This window comes from Dermacentor silvarum, chromosome 1 (genome assembly GCF_013339745.2).
Source record: "Dermacentor silvarum isolate Dsil-2018 chromosome 1, BIME_Dsil_1.4, whole genome shotgun sequence".
Classification (NCBI taxonomy): Eukaryota; Metazoa; Arthropoda; class Arachnida; order Ixodida; family Ixodidae; genus Dermacentor; species Dermacentor silvarum.
In genome coordinates, this window is record NC_051154.1 from 121,967,866 (window position 1) to 121,985,283 (window position 17,418).

The 17,418-nt window shown below is 41.9% G+C and overlaps 1 protein-coding gene across 1 annotated transcript in view; it reads right to left on the reverse strand.

The window, feature by feature from the left end:
* LOC119435954 (protein fantom-like) overlaps positions 1-17,418 on the reverse strand; it is a 77,684-nt gene that overhangs the window by 31,224 nt on the left and 29,042 nt on the right. The window contains exons 15-21 of the mRNA XM_049672980.1: positions 16,380-16,535; positions 15,730-15,792; positions 15,456-15,533; positions 7,915-8,030; positions 7,525-7,594; positions 3,046-3,175; positions 979-1,073 (exon numbers count right to left, since the gene is read on the reverse strand). Of these exons, the coding sequence (XP_049528937.1) occupies positions 979-1,073; positions 3,046-3,175; positions 7,525-7,594; positions 7,915-8,030; positions 15,456-15,533; positions 15,730-15,792; positions 16,380-16,535 (708 nt within the window). The remainder of the gene's footprint in view (positions 1-978; positions 1,074-3,045; positions 3,176-7,524; positions 7,595-7,914; positions 8,031-15,455; positions 15,534-15,729; positions 15,793-16,379; positions 16,536-17,418) is intronic.

Genomic DNA, 17,418 nt, shown 5'->3' on the forward strand with positions numbered 1-17,418 from the left:
TAAAATACAGCTTCAGACAATGTGGCACTACGCTGTCCGTTACGTGCACTGATAAAGAATGCAAGTATCTAGAGCAACACCTCAACCTTGATTAAGTCAGATATGGTTAAAGTGGCCTGGCAAATGCATGAGATGTTAGTTTGTGGTTTCCTCTGAATAAACTAAACAGTTGGATGTAAGTCCAGCATTTGTCCTGTCGCCTTTTTCGTCTTTGTCCTCATCTTTTGTGAGCTGGTTTCATATTTTGAATAACTCAATAAAATCATTTAGGAAAGAAAGAAATCCAGATTCAACTGACTCTTTGATTCTCATAACTCTACTACTACTGCAAAGTCTGAAACTCACAATAAGTGCACAGCTATATGAGCATTAGCCACCTGCTCGCACTCGAAAATCGCTCAACTTCCCAAGCTGTGACAAACTTCTGCAAATTTTAAAGAATTCCCCGGATGGACATACATCCAATTTTCTAGCTCGTAACTGCTGCTTACTTTCAAGCTTCTTTAGGTGCTCCATCTTTTGCCTGCCATTTTCAAAGAGCACATATCTTTTCCTGGGCTGCTGCTCGCTACCTCATTCCTATTCTGCCAAAGCTCTTTCCCTCCTTCAGCTGCTGTGCGTTTTTATGTGCTGTCCGAGGAGGCCCTCTGGCTCAAGTGCCACGCCTCTTACAGCAGAAGCCATGGCATGATGGCACAGGTGGTGATTGTTGACAGGCTGGCTAAAAGCCAGAAGCACAAACCTATGCTACGCATAACAAAAGAAACAAGGGAAAGAAAAATTAACCTTATTTGCAAGGCTTGGTGACCCAGTAAGCAGTCTTTACCAACATGGAATGCCCGTGAGTGCTATATAGGCAGTTGGATGTTAAAAACGATTTGGCTTCACGTACGTGTTTTCAGGTTTTAAAAACGACGTGCAAAAATCCAAGTTTCAGTATGTGTAAATGAAGTGCATTTCAGAGTAAAATAAACTTACGCCTAACAGTCTTCTGGCTGGATCCGCAGCAGGTAAAAAGCGAACCCAATAGCTCAAAGTTCCAACAAAGTGCTTGTGCTGCTCATCTTGGACCCCTGAAATCATTTATGCAAAACCTAAATCAAACAAACAGAAGTCCAGTGATCCTCACATGTACTATAGTATTTGCTACACAAGACAGCAAGACAAAAAGTTTATCTCAGCAAACTTAATTACCTATAGCAAATCTATCTTAGCAAACCATATTTGAAAATGCAAGCAAAAAGCTAGTGAGTGAACTTAACTAAAATGTAAATTTCATTTCCTGAAAGCTTGTGCATTCTATCGGTCATAAGTTATCATAAGTGTGTTTGCTGCTTCTTAAACAAATATTCTTCTCTTATTTCAATGTTAGTTTTCAGGTTCCTTTTCTATGTTTCTTCCAAACAGTGTGATAATATGGTATTTGTAGAAAACAAGTGATCAAACAGCTCAGATTATCACATGATGTGACTCTGACCGGATGAGTGTTATACTCTCATGTGCCATCAACAATCAAAAACATGGTGACCAGTAATAAAGAGGGCAGAAGAGAAGCCCGGGTCAAGGGATAGCAGTAGTAGCATAAGCATGAAGAAGCAATTCTTAAATTGTCCGATGCACCTTAATTATGTACATGATGATAATTTCAAACCCTTTCTTTAATAAACTTCTCACTCAATTCCTTTGCTTTCACTGAAAATTCTCAGAGGTCTCAAAAGCAGAGACACAAAATCACTGTTAGTTTGTGCAAGCTCATGGCAGGCAGATGTAGAGTGAAACCATGGAGATACAAGCATTAAATTCTCCTCTATGTCTCATTTCGTCGATTACTCATTGTCAACAAGCTGACATACCGTTAATATCTGAATGTGAAAGTTTGAAGCGAAAATTGTGAAAATATTTTACTTCACTGACACCTCATGCAGATCCACTCACTTGTTCTTTTTGCTAGAAAGAATGGTCAGAAATTTGCATTTTGGGCCCAGTTCTCGACTGCAATCCCACTACTTGTGCTGTGAGAATGCACTCATTAAATCACAGTGGAGTTGTCAAGCAATTTTTCTTCCTGATAAGACACTTTCACCAATGAACATTTGTTAATGATGCTGTTTACAAACAGACAGGAAGTAGACGTGCTTGGAGGGGTTCATTGTATTTTTGGTGGCACACAGGCATATGAGTTTGAGTGCACAATATCAACTAATTATTGGGGGAGAGGTACAAACAAAAGTGGACAACCCAAAGCCATGCATGGTAGGGAAAGAGTTAAACTATCTAAGCCACTGGTAACAATGTGCCTCAGTACTATCTGTCATCTAGTGCACTCGACTGCAACATTTTATATTTGGCCAGGTAAGGCAGAGCTCACCTTTGAAGCATTAACCTTCCAGGTACTGCCTGCATAGGCAACCAACAACTTGCTCTTATACAGAGTTCTTTTTTTTTTTTTTTACATCTAAATTGCCCTAAAATGATATGGCCGGCATTATGCTCTCTGTTCTGTCAAAGCTGAGGGTCATGTACCAAGAATGAGCTATAAGTGAGGGAGGAAGGGCAGAAGGGATGGTGACACCAGCCTGCATGTTCCCAAGCTCTTTCCAGTTGTAGAGAAAAATTCCTGTGCAATCTTGATTGGGTCAAACGAGATGTGCTGAGAAGTGCACTTGAACGTCTCACATCAGAGTCATTTTTGGCCTGCCAGTAAGTGCATGCTACAAGCATACATTAAACTGTTTTGTTCTAATTAGTACTAAACAAGTGTGAGTACAGTTATTGCCAGCTGCACTACCTTTACTTGGGCATGGGGTGCCCAAAACACATAGCCAAGGAGGTGTAAATTTTCTTGGTTAAAAAAGAACAGCAGACAACAATGGTCCACACACTGCAACTCCACGGACCATGAGGTACACCAAGCCACTCTTCTCAGCATTTCCTATATTGTTGTGTTTCATCACATTGAATGCAAGCTACTTCGAAGCAATAAAACACACAATATTCCACCAGCCAATTCTAAGCAGAAATAAGCAATCCTGAATCTGAACTTGCCAACGAGTGCTGCCTGAGCATAGTTGCACTTGAACGGATGTTGCAGTGCAGGCCTCAAAGCAATCTGGCAGGTGCCCAAGCTATGGATGTCAGCCCCGTGCACAGCTTGAACTTCAATCTGGACAGAATCCTACCAAAAGACACAGGCCATGCTAAACATTCAAGCAAAAAAAGTGCAGGTCACATTTTGTTAATACTTGTCATTTCCGCCATGCACTCCTTCAATTAAATCAGTGAACTAGAACAACTCGACCATTTTGTCCTAGCACCAGGAATAGAACGATTGGAAGTATTAACAAAAGCATTTCAAAACAACATGCACTAGCTTTTACCCAAAGATGAAATGCTATTTATCTTTTATATTTGCACTCCTTGTAGTATGCACAAACTTATGTACCACATTTGCATTGGCCTTTTGTATTCATTTAGCTTTTCTTCATATTTCCTTCTAAAGGAGCTATGCTAGTGTCTTTTTTTTTTTTTTGTGATTGTGAATTGTTTCACAAATATATGAGCTCCGTCATTGATTGGTGGGACTAAAATTTCTGCCAATTAATACATCTAAAGCACTTGTTCTTTCTTTTAGTAGGAAGGTGGCTACATAGTGTGCAATATGCCTACACACTACATAACATCTAATTCAAAAATGCTAGTACCACATTTAACCTATAAATGCTGGTTGACAGCCAACCGCTTTTACCTCACATAGCAGACAGTTGGAATACCATAACTGGGGCTATTTGGTCACTTTCTTTAAATGAATGTTTAGCCATAGTTGTTCGCATTGAGTCATGTTCTGTTTATTTCTGGTTCACATTTGTTACAGTATATGCTCTTTTAATGATTTCTGTTTGTTATTGGATGTACCTATACAAAGATTTGTTTAGGTTCTGAGCAGATGCCTTTTGCTGAACTTTTCTGCTCTGCATTGCTCACTCCTGCAATATCTCCTTCAATATGGCTGCAGTATAATGCATAAAAAATGAATTATTTATTAATCAATACATTTCTCACTGCTTTCAACACAATGTTACACATTTAACACGTTTAAACCACAGTGCCAATATACAACCTTATAAAACACGCCTTGATGGTTTCCAACACTCGTACTTTCCCTCATGTATTGACATATGGAATGGCCTTCCGGACTGCACTGTAACAGCGCAAAATGTTAAAGAGTTTTATACACAACTAGAATTGTATTACAGGCAACGGGATACGTAAGAATTGATCATGCTCTCTGTTATTTCTTGTATATCTAACAGTTCTTACACGTGTATACCTAGTTCATTTTCCCTGTAATTTGTGTTTCACAGTGCTTTATGTTGTTGTATTGTCAGTGATGATATTTATATTTATGTTTTCTTTGACAATTCCTCTCCTGTACAGTGAAAGCTCGTTAATTCGCACCTCATTAATTCGAACTTTTGGGTTAATTCGAACTGATGGTCATGGTCCGGCCACAATATATAGGCGTCTATGGGTTAACCAACTCGTTAGTTCACGCGCGCATCGGCTCCTCTATCGATAATTCGAACTGCGCGCCACTGCGTGGTGGTATTTTATACTGCCGCCGCAAGCTTTCAAGGCTCAACGATAGATAGCGCGAGCGCAGCGGCGTCACTGTCGTCATTGCGCTCGCTCTTCGCATCGTGTGGTGGTTCGTGCCGGACGTGTCTGCGTAGTCTCCGTGTCCTTTGTGTGCCGCACATTCAGTCGCTAGGCCTCGTGTATGTCAGAGCTACGAAGTCGTTCGGTGCCGTGTCGCTACGATGTGACGCTGCTCACGGCCTTGCATATGTTGGTGCGGGCCTGGGATCAGGTCACGGCAACAACTGTTGCCAATTGCTTCCGCCACAGTGGCTTTTGTGTGACCTATGAGGGCACAGCTTGCGAGCCCGACGAGCGCGAGGCCGTGGTCATTCCTGCCGGATTGCGGGATGCGCTGGAGGACGTGACCTTCGACGACTACGTCGATGCAGATCGCTGTGCAGCGGTCTGCGGCACAATCACCGACGATGATATCATCGCACAGGTGACTGGTGGAGAAGTGCCCGTCGTCGATGTAGGTGCGGATGACGAAGAGGATGATGCACCCACGTGGCCCTCAGCTTTGGAACTAATGGAGGCTATGCGTGTCGCGCGTCTATTCTTCAGCTTCGAGGAAGACGCAGAGGATGCTTTCTGCCACGTTCGCGCGTTGGAAAACAAGGCTATGGCGATCGCATTCAAAGAAGAGAAACAGACAGTGATCACGGATTATTTTCGCAAGTAAATATTTTGAGTGATTTTCCAACAACCCGGTCTCAATTCCTGCTGTTTTTTCAATGAATTTCGTTAGTTCAAATTTAGGTTTAATTCGAACTCAATGGGCGTCCCCGCGAAATTCGAATTAACGAGCTTTTACTGATGGCCCTCAAGTGAGGGCTACAGTGTTCCTAAATAAAATAAATAAAAAATAATGGCAAGAATGAAAAAAAAAATTAATGCATTTCTGTGGCTTGTAACAATGATAATTTGATCACTGGAAAAAAATGTTTCATTCATAGAACAAAGCACACAAGGTATGAACAAAAGATGTTTTGACTGTATGCTGTATGATAATTAAGCTTTGAAGATGATGCATTTACTAAGACTATGAATAAATTGACATTAAGAGAAAAAAATGGAGTTGGGCAGGCCACGTAATGCTTAGGATGAATAACTGGTGGTCCATTAGGGTTACAGAATGGATACCAAGAGAAGGGAAGCGCAGTCGAGGACTGCAGAAAACTAGGTGGAGTGATGAAGTTAGAAAATTTGCAGGCGCAAGTTGGAATCAGCTTGCGCAAGACAAGCATAACTGAAGATTGCAGGGAGAGGCCTTTGTCCTGCAGTGGACATAAAAAAATTTTGCGTAGCTTGCACTGGAGGCGCAATGCTAAAGAGACAGAGGAGCTGGTGGGCACCTAACTAGTCCTGGCTTTTGGGGTAGGCTAAGCACTACCAAGTCATCCCCAGCATTTTCCAGAATTTATTGATTATTGATCGGCCCCAGCTGTGGTTGCTCAGTGGCTATGGTGTTGGGCTGCTGAGCACGAGTTCGCGGGATCGAATCCCGGCCATGGCGGCCACATTTTGATGGGGGCGAAATGAAAAAAACACCCGTGTACTTAGATTTAGGTGCACGTTAAAGAACCCCAGGTGGTCTAAATTTCTGCAGTCCCCCACTACGGCGTGCCTCATAATGAAATCATGGTTTTGGCAGGTAAAACCCCATAATTTAATTTTTTTTATTATTGATTGATTATCGACTAGCTACTGATTGGCAATCACAAGGTATTGGCCACGTATTTGAGCTAGGCTAAGCACTACCAAGTCATCCCCAGCCTTTTCTGAAATTTATTGATTATTGATCAATTATCAATTAGCTATTGATTGGTATCGCAAGGTATTGGCCATGTATTTGGGCTAGGCTAAGCACTACCAAGTCTTCCCCAGCATTTTCCAGAATTTATTGATTATTGATCAATTATCAATTAACTATTGATTGGCTATCGATGACTGACTAAGCTTAAGTAGTCCCAACTATGCTTAGCTAGGCTTAGCCAGGCTCAGCTTCGCTAGTTCACAGGGGTATGTGCCATTACGCTTGGACCCTTTCTGCACGACCACCAGGATCGGCCCACAATTTCTGTTCACACATTACGGACTAACGTTCGGCTCAAACAGCCCCACTGTTAATATAGGCTGATGATGATGATGAATGTGTGTTGGATATGTTCAATGCTGCATTTCTTGAAGAGAGGAGAACATTATTTTTATTCAAAGTGAGTCATAATCACTATTCCTGTCAGAAGCTAACCTTAGCTTTAGTGTTCACTGTGCCTCGACCAAACTTGCGCAATCGCAGAGTTTTCCATGTTCATGAATGGGAAAAATGTGCACGAAAAAAGTATAAAGACAAGGAAGATGATGGGATGAGCACTTGTTCCGTCATCTTTCTTGTCTTCATACTTTTTTGATGCTCATTTTTTCAACATGTACGAACTCATCCAACAACTTACTTTTCAGTCTTCAGAATACATAATTCCAACCCCACCTAGCCCAATAACACATTGTTTGGTCCAAGCAAATAGTTTACATGTCAAAGTTGACATTTCTAGCTCTCACTGCTTACCCCTTGAACAAGTTAGGCCATTTTATTTGATTTAGAATTTTCAAGCACGTTTTTTACATTACTGTGCTGCCTGTTTTGCTGATCCTTGTCTTCCCATTTATGTTCAGAGAAGTGCACCATTGCCCAAAGCCTCTTGCTGTTCATGGATAAATTGCAGAAATGAATGAATTATTGAATCCTTTGAATCCTATAGCCATATGCACATTTTATTTGAAGAAGTCTGTGCATAAAAACAGAGATGAATTCACCCCTATAACTGTGCTAGAACACCTTAAGTCAATCTTGATTTTTACACAGGTGATGAGCTCAGGCATACATACCTTGTGAAGGTAATCTATAAAGGTTGGGTCTACAGCAACAGCATAGCGAGCAGTGCAGTTGAATTCTGGGCTGAGGATGAGCAAGGAACAAGCACAATCATTGCAGGCAACAGTAGTATTCTGTAGCATTTACAGAATAAAGAAAGTTTAATCAAAAGTTACAGTAGCAGCACTGCAAAAGTGTCGTCAGAATAAAGGCGCTGTTCAGATAATAATTTTCATGAGCCTAGCATTAAATATAGTTTCATACTGAAGCATCAAATAAAATTTTCTGGCACACTGTCTAGGAATTTCAAAAATTTATTGCATAGTAATCATAGCACTGATCACAATTTCAACACAGATCATAGTGATTTCAATAGTGATCACAAATAATGTTTAATTCCTTACCATTTTCCAGTAGCAACAGGTGTTGACTGTGATTGAAAGTCAGCAAATGTCCATGTTGCAAACACAGGTGGAGGACCACTGCCTTCAAATGCATCTTGCGAGGCCACAAATGTTATCTAGGAATGAAAATACAAGGTTCAACAAAGCTATTTGCATAATGAATGCATAAAATGGACAAGACATTCTTTACAGTCAATACAGATTTACAAGGCTATGTTCATGTAGTGAAAATCATTTCATACCTTCAGGTTGGCAATGGGTACATGAATAAACATCAAACAATAATTTCATAGTAAAGACTACTACTTATCATTTCAGAGTGGGCACGACGGACCAACCCTCGGCATGTTGCCTTACGCGCACCTTTTTTGGTTCGCACAGGCTTTCCTTTTCCAAGTTGGAATTGCCACGCATCTGGATCTACCCGTCTACAACAGCAGTGTTGACACGTGCAGCTACGATCAGGAAGCGCCGGAGATGTGTTACCACAATCTCCATTGGGCGTGTGACGGCATCGCTGGAGCGCCATCTCCTGGGCTGCTCACGTCTCATCCACTTGCTATAGAAGCTGCATCGCAGAATCTTCGCTTCAGTGGGCACGGCAGACCAATCCTCGGCACGTTGTCTTACGAGCACCTTTTTTGGTTTGCGCAGGTTGGCGAAACTTATTGTACTATTAGGAGTGACTTCCGTGGCCTTGTGGTCTTGCCGTGCCCCATGAGGTGCATTGACATTGCTCGTGAAGTGTTTTGCGTGTGCATGCTACTTTTATGCGGGGATGTGGAATTAAATCCCGGCCCTACTACCCAGGAGATACTAAAGCAGTTGCTGGAAGGCCAGAACACACTAGTTGCTGAAGTTACAGCACTGAGAACCCAGCAGAATAGTTTGCAGGACTTATTTACTGAATTTAACTGCCGGTTCACTGAGCTGGAAAGGAGAACTGCTCGCATAGACGAAATTTAAAAATCTGTTAGGTTCCTTTGTGAGAAGGTCGTTGACCTTGAGGACAGAAGCAGACGTTCTAACCTTATTGTCTTTGGTGTACCTGAAAATTCAAAAGAGACTGAACAGGATCTGAAACAGAAAGTTGCTACTGAGGTTTTTTGCGAAAAGCTAAACGCGTCCTGCAGATAAGTGGGAAGAATTCACCACCTTGGAAAGATGGGTAAACTGAGACCTGTGATAGTATATTTTCAGGATTATAATGAAAAAGAAGAAGTACTGAAAAACGCATATAAGCTAAAAGGCTAAAAGGAACAAAGTTATCCATCCAGAATGACTATTCGCCCAATACATCCAGGAAAAGAAAGCTTTTGTGGAATAGCGCCAAAAGCGAAAAGGAACAAGGCAAGAGAGTAACACTTACACATGATAAACTGCGGATCGATGGTGATCTGTATTATTGGGACGAAAGCAAGAACTGCCGTGTTAAAATGCCGAGCCGCGAGAAGCACTCCTATGAAAAGTGACAAGAGCAGACTCAAGAATCTGACTTTTGGCTCCTAAACATAAATGCACACAGCGTTGTAAGCAAAGCTACTGAACTTGAATTTATCCTTCTAAGTTATGTTCCCCACGTTATAGTAATCACAGAAACATGGTTGCACAGTGATATTGATGACGAAAATGTTTTTCTTCCCTCACATCAAGTTTTTCGAAAAGACAGACGTTCACGGGGAGGGGGAGTTGCAATACTTGTGAAAAGAAATATACCGGCTTTACTGATGCACCAAATTGATAACCACGAAAGTATCACACTGAAGTTATCATGTCAGCAACGCTCTTTATTGCTGATTGCAGTTTATCGTGCGCCCGATTCTCCCCCTGAATTTCGGCATCGGCTGTGTGATCACGTGGCAAGCTTTCAAAATGGCAGAATCATTATAGCTGGGGATTTTAACCTTCCAAATGTCGATTGGAATCGGCCATTCTCGAATAGTGAGAAATGTGAACATGCTGATTACGTGTCTGACATTATGCTCAGTGCTAACATTCACCAGATTGTTAATCAACCAACTCGCATTCAAAATAAATTCTGCTTCAGTACTCGATCTTATCTTTATCAGCCGTTCGATTGAAAATTACAGTATAACTGTAGAGGAAGGCATCTCTGACAACCGTATGGTGTCTCTTACGTGCTCCCTCGAGGTACAAAAAACAATTGTCACTCCAGTTCTGATTAAAGACTTCTCCCATGCTAAGGACGAAAGTATTCTGGATTATCTGCTTCATAACCTAGACAACTTTCAAGGACATGATGGCGAATCACTGTGGAATACATTTAAGGGCCTGTGTGCGTGCTGTCTTGATAATTTCATGCCGAACAAAATTTAAAAAACACGCAAAAACAATCCTTGGATAACAAGGGATATACTGCACCTCAAATGAAGAATTAAAAGACTAAAACGAGCAAAATCAAATAATAACACAGTGCAAATGGCACTCACAAGGTTGAACGAGGCAATCTATAATGCTAAGCACGATTACTTCAACTACACGTTTCCTAATTTCATCAGAAATTCTCCTGAGAAGTTTTGGCAATACCTTTCCACAAAAAAGAAGTCAGTTGATCGCATTGTGTGCGATGGCGTGACTATCGATGACAAACGTAGTATAGCTGAGAAGTTCAATGACTACTTTTACAGTGTTTTTTCTAGCAAAACTGAACCGTTACAGCGGAGCCTTAAAAACGGCTACGAAATATCTACGCTTATACCAGAACCCAGTGTTGTTTCTATGCTACTTAATTTAAAGACAAAATCTTCACCTGGACCTGACAATATACCAAACCCCTTTCTTCGCTGGTATGCCGAGATACTTGTAAAATTTTTTGTCATTATTTTTCGTGTGTCCCTGTCAACAGCTAACATTCCCACTGATTGGAAAACTGCTAGAATCGTTCCTGTCTTCAAAAAAGGAGACACCATGCTATTAACAAACTATCGACCAATCTCATTGACGTCGTCATGTTGTAAAATTCTGGAGCATGTCATCGCGAAGTGCATAAACAAGTTTTTAGCCGATAATAACATAATAACCCCGTTTCAACATGGCTTTAGAAAGGGGCTCTCCACAGTCACCCAGTTGACAACAGTTGTTCATAGTTTCGCCTCGGTTCTGGATAAGTCAGGTCAGGTTGACCACTTGTTGAGGTCACAAACTTCAAATACCTAGGTGTAACTATAACAAACACATTGAAATGGAATTCACACATATCAAACATTTGCGTGTCCTCCTTTCGCAAACTCTGTTTCCTCCGACATAAATTAAAACAAGCACCGATCGAGGCAAAACAGTTAGCATATTCGTCGCTTATTCGACCGAAGCTTGAATATGCAGCTATTGTTTGGGATCCGCACACGAAGCTTAACAGCGATGCACTCGAGAGGATCCAGCGGAAAGCTATCCGGTTTATTTATTCAAAGTATCGACAGACAGACTCCCCGACCACCTTATTGCGCCAACATGGCATTCAAACATTGCAGCTTCGGTGCAAGATTCAGAGATTAAAGTTTCTTTTTCAGCTGAAGCACAGGAAACTAGCTTTAAATCCAGATGATTACATATCGCCTCTCTTCACCCGAGAAACAAGGCGTCGCCACGCTGAGTCCCTTACCCCTTTCAGTGCCAGAACTAATGCGTTCAAATTTTCTTTTTTTCCACGCACGGTAAATGAGTGGAACCTTCTTCCATCGGCGTGGTTACACAGCACCGAGATAATCGAGCAAATGGTTACATAGGAAGTAGTGTTTTTTTGTTTTTTTTTCTTTCTGCTTTGTTGGTATCTTGTTTCCTTATAAGCTTATTTGTTATTGGGATGTTGTTGCCTTGTTTTTGGTACAGTATTTGATACCTTTTCACTACCCTGATTGTATAACCTAACCTAACTATAGGGTCCTTTTTGTAGAGCTTATAGGTGTTTAAAGGCATCCTCGTTTAGTTTCGTTTTGTTACCAATCTTTCTGCCTTATTTGGTTTTTGTTGTTGTTATAGTACTTGGTGCAATTGTATTGATCCAGCTGTATTGTATGTACGCGTATACTTGTATTACTTTAATGTATCTATATCCACTCCTGCTAGGGCCTCTTGATGGCCTGCAGTATTCTCTAAATAAAAAAAAATCATGTGACTTTAGGGCATACGTTTATGTACTGCAGAGATGAAGGCAGTTATCATACAAGGCTAATTCATGCTGCAGCTTTTTAATGCCATCCCTGCACTGCAGAAACAATTTTGCCAGATAGCGTTCAATTCACACCTCATAATTGAACTTGTCGCTGGCACGCCTAATCTCGCCATGATATAAGGCGGCAACATGCTAACTTCCTCTCATAAAACCAAATCCCTGCATATCGAACTTGATAAATGTTTATTTGCAAGCCAGAAGGAAAGAGAGGGAAGGAGACTGACTAAGAGACTTACAAACCAGGTCCAACAATCATGGACAGTCAAGATTCTGCCAATAACAAACAGCTTGTGCTTGACAGACTAAAAACTTTGTGCTGACCCACACATTTGCTAACTCAGAGGTTCCCAATCCTTTCGTTTCAGGGAATGCCACCAACTTCCAAAAGGTGCTGAGGAAGTCCTATGTTATTAGCACTGCACCAGTGTACGCATGCAATGAAGAGTGGTGATGATATGGCCTACTGAGTGAAATAATAACACAAGTTTATAAAATATGATGCAGGTACAGTAAAAGCTCGATGATACGATCACGGCTAATACGAATTTCCGGATGATACGAATTTTTCTGTGGTCCCGGCCGAGCCCCATTACTTTGCAACGTGCTAGAGAACGGTTGTTACGAATCGATTTTCAGCCTGCATCGGTTGATACGAATAAACGCTGCCCCACCGACGGCCGCGAAAGAGAACAGGGCGCAGTCACGCGCTTTCTCTCCTTCTCTTTTGGTGCGGAGGCACGGCGCCGGACAGCGCGGACTCCGCGACTGGGCGCGAAGAGTTTGAAGCGGTGGCGCTTCAAGAAATAAATGCTTTTTACGTACATGTGCCTGAGCGAGTTCACCTCTGACTCTTTAATTTAGCTACAGTCGAATCTCGTTAATTCGAACACGCTTACTTCGAACATACCGCGTACCGACAATGCTCTTAGCAGCGCGCCAAATAACGCGGCGGCTCCTCCGACTGGCATTGCTCCGACACCGCCATAGAGCAAAAGCTCAGGAGAGACCCCTCAATGCCGCGCGCGAAGGAACGGGGGGGAAAAAAAGAACCCGAACCCGCGGCGGAAATTTCCCCCTCTCTCAAATTGCAAGGTCGCCGTTTCTGCATCGCGCCGGAACAAGCGTGTACGTGCCGACTAGAGTGTTCTAGACAACCGTATTCTAGCACACACTAGTGCTGACGTCTCGTCTCAGCCACGCGGATAAAATGGCAGTGAACCCTTCTCCTCTATTTTCTAGTCACATGTTGACCTTGCACGCTTCGGCAGCAGCGCAGAGGGAAGCAGCGGCGGAGGCACAGTCGGGCCAACGAAACTGCCACGCCCGCAAACGCTCGCTTCCCGATAACGGCAGAAAACGAAACTTCAGGGGGCGGCTAAAATAAGCTGGCGCCAGCACGGCGGTGGGCGCGCACGGAGATGTGCGCACGGAGTCGAAGGTGAGAGAGCTACGAGGGAGTTGAGAGGGAGGGCGAGGGGAGCCACCGAAGCGGCGGAGTTGACGCGGCCATATCCGCTACCCTGCCGCCCCCTCCCTCACCTTCGACGGTCTCCGCGCGCACCCGTGTGCCGGCGCCGCCCGCTCGCTCCCTGAAGCTTCGTTTTCTGTCGTTATCGGGAAACGACCGTTAGCCGGCGTGGGGAGTTTCGTGGCCCGCGCTTGCTATGCGCTTGCGCGCCGCGATATTTCACGACTCGCACCGTTCGTGCATCGTGCTATGGTGCACGAATACTTCGAAAATACGTCCTTTTAATTCGAACAAATTTTCGGGCCCCTTCGAGTTGGAATTATCGAGATACGACAGTAGTTTTGTGTTTCGATGATACGAATTTCGGCTAATACGAATATTTTTCGTGACCCCGTGAGATTCGTATCATCGAGCTTTTACTGTATTGTGCTTTTAACTGCATACTTAGCAAGTTTAGTGGATGCTTTTATAATGAATATTTTATAGCTCATACTAGGAGGACATTGCAAAACATGCTGATCTAGTGTGGTAACAGCTCACAACCTGAATATAAACAAAGTTGCTGATTACAATGTTACTGTTGCATTTAATTTAAGTAAATGCCTCTTTGTGACAGTACTGTATTTACTCGATTGTAACGAGAGTTTTTTCACATATTTTTGCTACCTGAAGTCGATCCTCGAGTTACAATCGAATACCGAAATTTAAGTTGTCTAAAAAGTGCAATGATGCACCCAATTCTAATGAACAAGTGAAATGTGCGAGTGAAGGCACACGTCCCTTGGAGAGGGAACGCACGGCAGAGAGCAAACGAGAAGTCTCCATCGCGCGAAAGGCTGTGGGAGGGAGGGGAGGCAACGTTTAGCTGCGGCACCAAATGCGTATCTCGCAATCTGGTGCAAGGGGAACTGGCGATTCAATCTCCCACGCGAAAGGAGGAAAGCAGGAAGGCAGCGCAGGAGAGAGGGGGTGCGGCTTCTACTCTGCGTACTTGTACTTTGCGCGGTTGCGGGCTGTCGCGCGCACCGTATCTTGAAAGCGATCTCCACACGGCTTTGACTTTTGTATGCGCTGTGCTTCCGCCGCTTAGTTTCCATTGAAGCGATACACCGCACGAACCTTCGCTCGCTGCTGTCGCCGCGCTTTCTCAAGCCAGCGTTTTGAGAGTGGTTGTCTGCGGTCATCGAGTGTGATCTACTCACGTTTGCTTGTGTATGCTGACACCATGCTTGTTAATTCAGTTAGTAAGCGAATGTGTCCAAGTTTATGCAGCCGATAAAACTACTATCCTTACTCCGTATAGCTCTCTACTAATTTGCTAACGCAATTGATGCTTCGCCTCTCGGGCGAAACTGTGACTTTTTCATGCATGCGGTGGTCTTGCATTCCTTTAGCGGTTTTCTTCTTTTTATTTTTTTTTTTTTGCTGGACGCAACAGAAAGTCATTTCTCGCATTACTTTCGTGGTTTATTTTTTCTTGATAGACGCAATGAAAAGTCACCCCTCGTGTTACAATCGCGGTCGCGTTACAATCGAGTAAATACGGTAGTTCCAGAACAGGATTTCTTCACAGTGCAGCTACAGTGATACACTTTGCAATATATCTATAGATTTCCATAACAAAGTTGTACAACAACTAAAATAATCATCTTGTATGTTTAAAGAAATGTGCGCTTTCATTAATTACTACTACTATGTTTACTTGGTGCAAGTAGGGCTATCAGAAAATAACCACTGCCAACTCATGAGCATTCTTAAATACCAAAGCTATACTAAATACCACTGGTAGGCACTTCTTATGAGCACTTAAGTTCATTAAATTATGTAAAAGCTATGGACATAACACACAGGTAGCCAGTTAAAAAAAAACAAAAAAAAACTAACCTTGTTTAGATGTATCTCCAAAAAACTTTGTCCTTTTCTTACCAAACTAAGGCAATGCTCATCATCCGCTTCATTTGGCTGCAAAGGATGGTGACCAAGCATGTATTACAGTGTGCAGATCTGCAGGAAGGAGCACTGAAATGTGCCATTACCTTATGTTTGACAGCAAATTTTTTTAGCCCCTACACTTCTTATGCTTATAAGGTTGTAAGCATGTGAAATATGCTTTATTGCATAACTGCAAAACTGAATATATTCCAAAATTGTCACCTACCGCACAAACTTCGGTAACTTGGACTTGCTTGGATGGAATGCGGGCCAAATGCTTTTCTAAAGCCTAGATTAAATGTGCAGAAAAACAAACCAAAGTGCATGAAACAAAACAATGTATAAGTTACGCTCTAGCAGAAGTCCATTTGCAACCATGGCACAAAATAAAACAAACGACAAGGAAGAAACACAGTGCTTATGATATTACGAGGTGGAAGCTTTACCAACTTGCCCATTTTTCTGTTCTGTTCTTACAGAAGTGGTCTGCCCCTCTCAAGTATAGCTCTGAGACAATTACAAAACAACATGAAACAAACACCTATTTCATAAAGAGAACAATTTTTTTTTTGTCAACCCTCACCAAAAAAGTCAAAATTTGTGCGTAAAGGTTTATGATTTGCCTTAGAATGATGCCAGTGCAGTTCAAGAGAAAAACATGCTTAGTAAAACATAAAATACAATGCTATCACTAGATTAATGTTTAAATTGTGATGCTTGGATACTTGTGCAGTCCTGAAGTACTGTCACATGTAATCGCAATACAGCAAGCCTCATTGAACAAAGCTGTAATGTGAAACCTCATAAACAGTGCAGGACCAAAATAGTGCATGATAACACACATTCCCCAGTTGCATGATATTCAATAGCAATCACCTCAATCTTCTTAGATTTCTCTGTCAGCAAACTTTGAAGCTCTTCAATACGAAGCCGTTCTTTTTCTATGACCAGCTGCTGTTCTTCCTTCAATTTTGTCATCTCCCCATAGCCATTTTCCAGAAGTGTAGCTTGCACTCCTTTGTCAAGACACTGCTGCAAAAGCACCAAGAGACAGTGTTTTCATCTATAGTTAGTGCCTTGCATTTATAGGTAAAACCAAAATTTTCCACTTTTTAAAAATTTTCCCAATCTACTTTTATAGGCGCAAACAACAATTCAGAGTAGTAAACAGTAAACTCTCATTATAATGAAATCACCTTATTCGAAGTTTCCGTACTCCTGCGTTACTGTGATTCTCCCATAGCTAATCCACTTTAAAAAAAATATTGCTTATAATGCAGCCAATTACCTGTCTCGATGACTTCATTACAACGAGGGTTTACTGCTTATGGGCTGCCATAACTCAATCTCCCTTTCACTGTAAACATTATTTATATGAATAAATTTAGTTGGGAAACACTTCTTTTGGCAACCTTCAATAGCTTATTTGGAAAAAAAAATACAAGAAAGACATGATATTTTGTAGACGAGTGCTCTTATTTTACATCATAAAAATTAAATTTAATAAGATAATGTTTTCTGATTATGAGCTAGCAAGACATCAACCATTATGCTCTGAATTTTGTAGAATATAAAACTAAAGAAACAAAGCATCATACATATACCGGGCATTCGAAATTAAGCTATATGGTTTTTTTAAAATTAGGCACTGGGAGGCACGTGAAGACCACCTGCGCAAATAAGTTATGTGGCTAGGGGGAGACAAAGTGAGATGATAATAATCACTATCAGCAGCCGAATTAACTAAAATTGAATAATTAACTTTTTATTGACTGCAGTAAGTGTGTATGTTTGCATTCAAAAGTTAGAGGCAGTTGTGTTTCTACACAGTTTCACTTGGAATAATTCTTCTAGCAAGTCTGTGCTCCGAGATATCCGAGTAAAAATTTAATTGTCGTTCACATGTTTACGCATG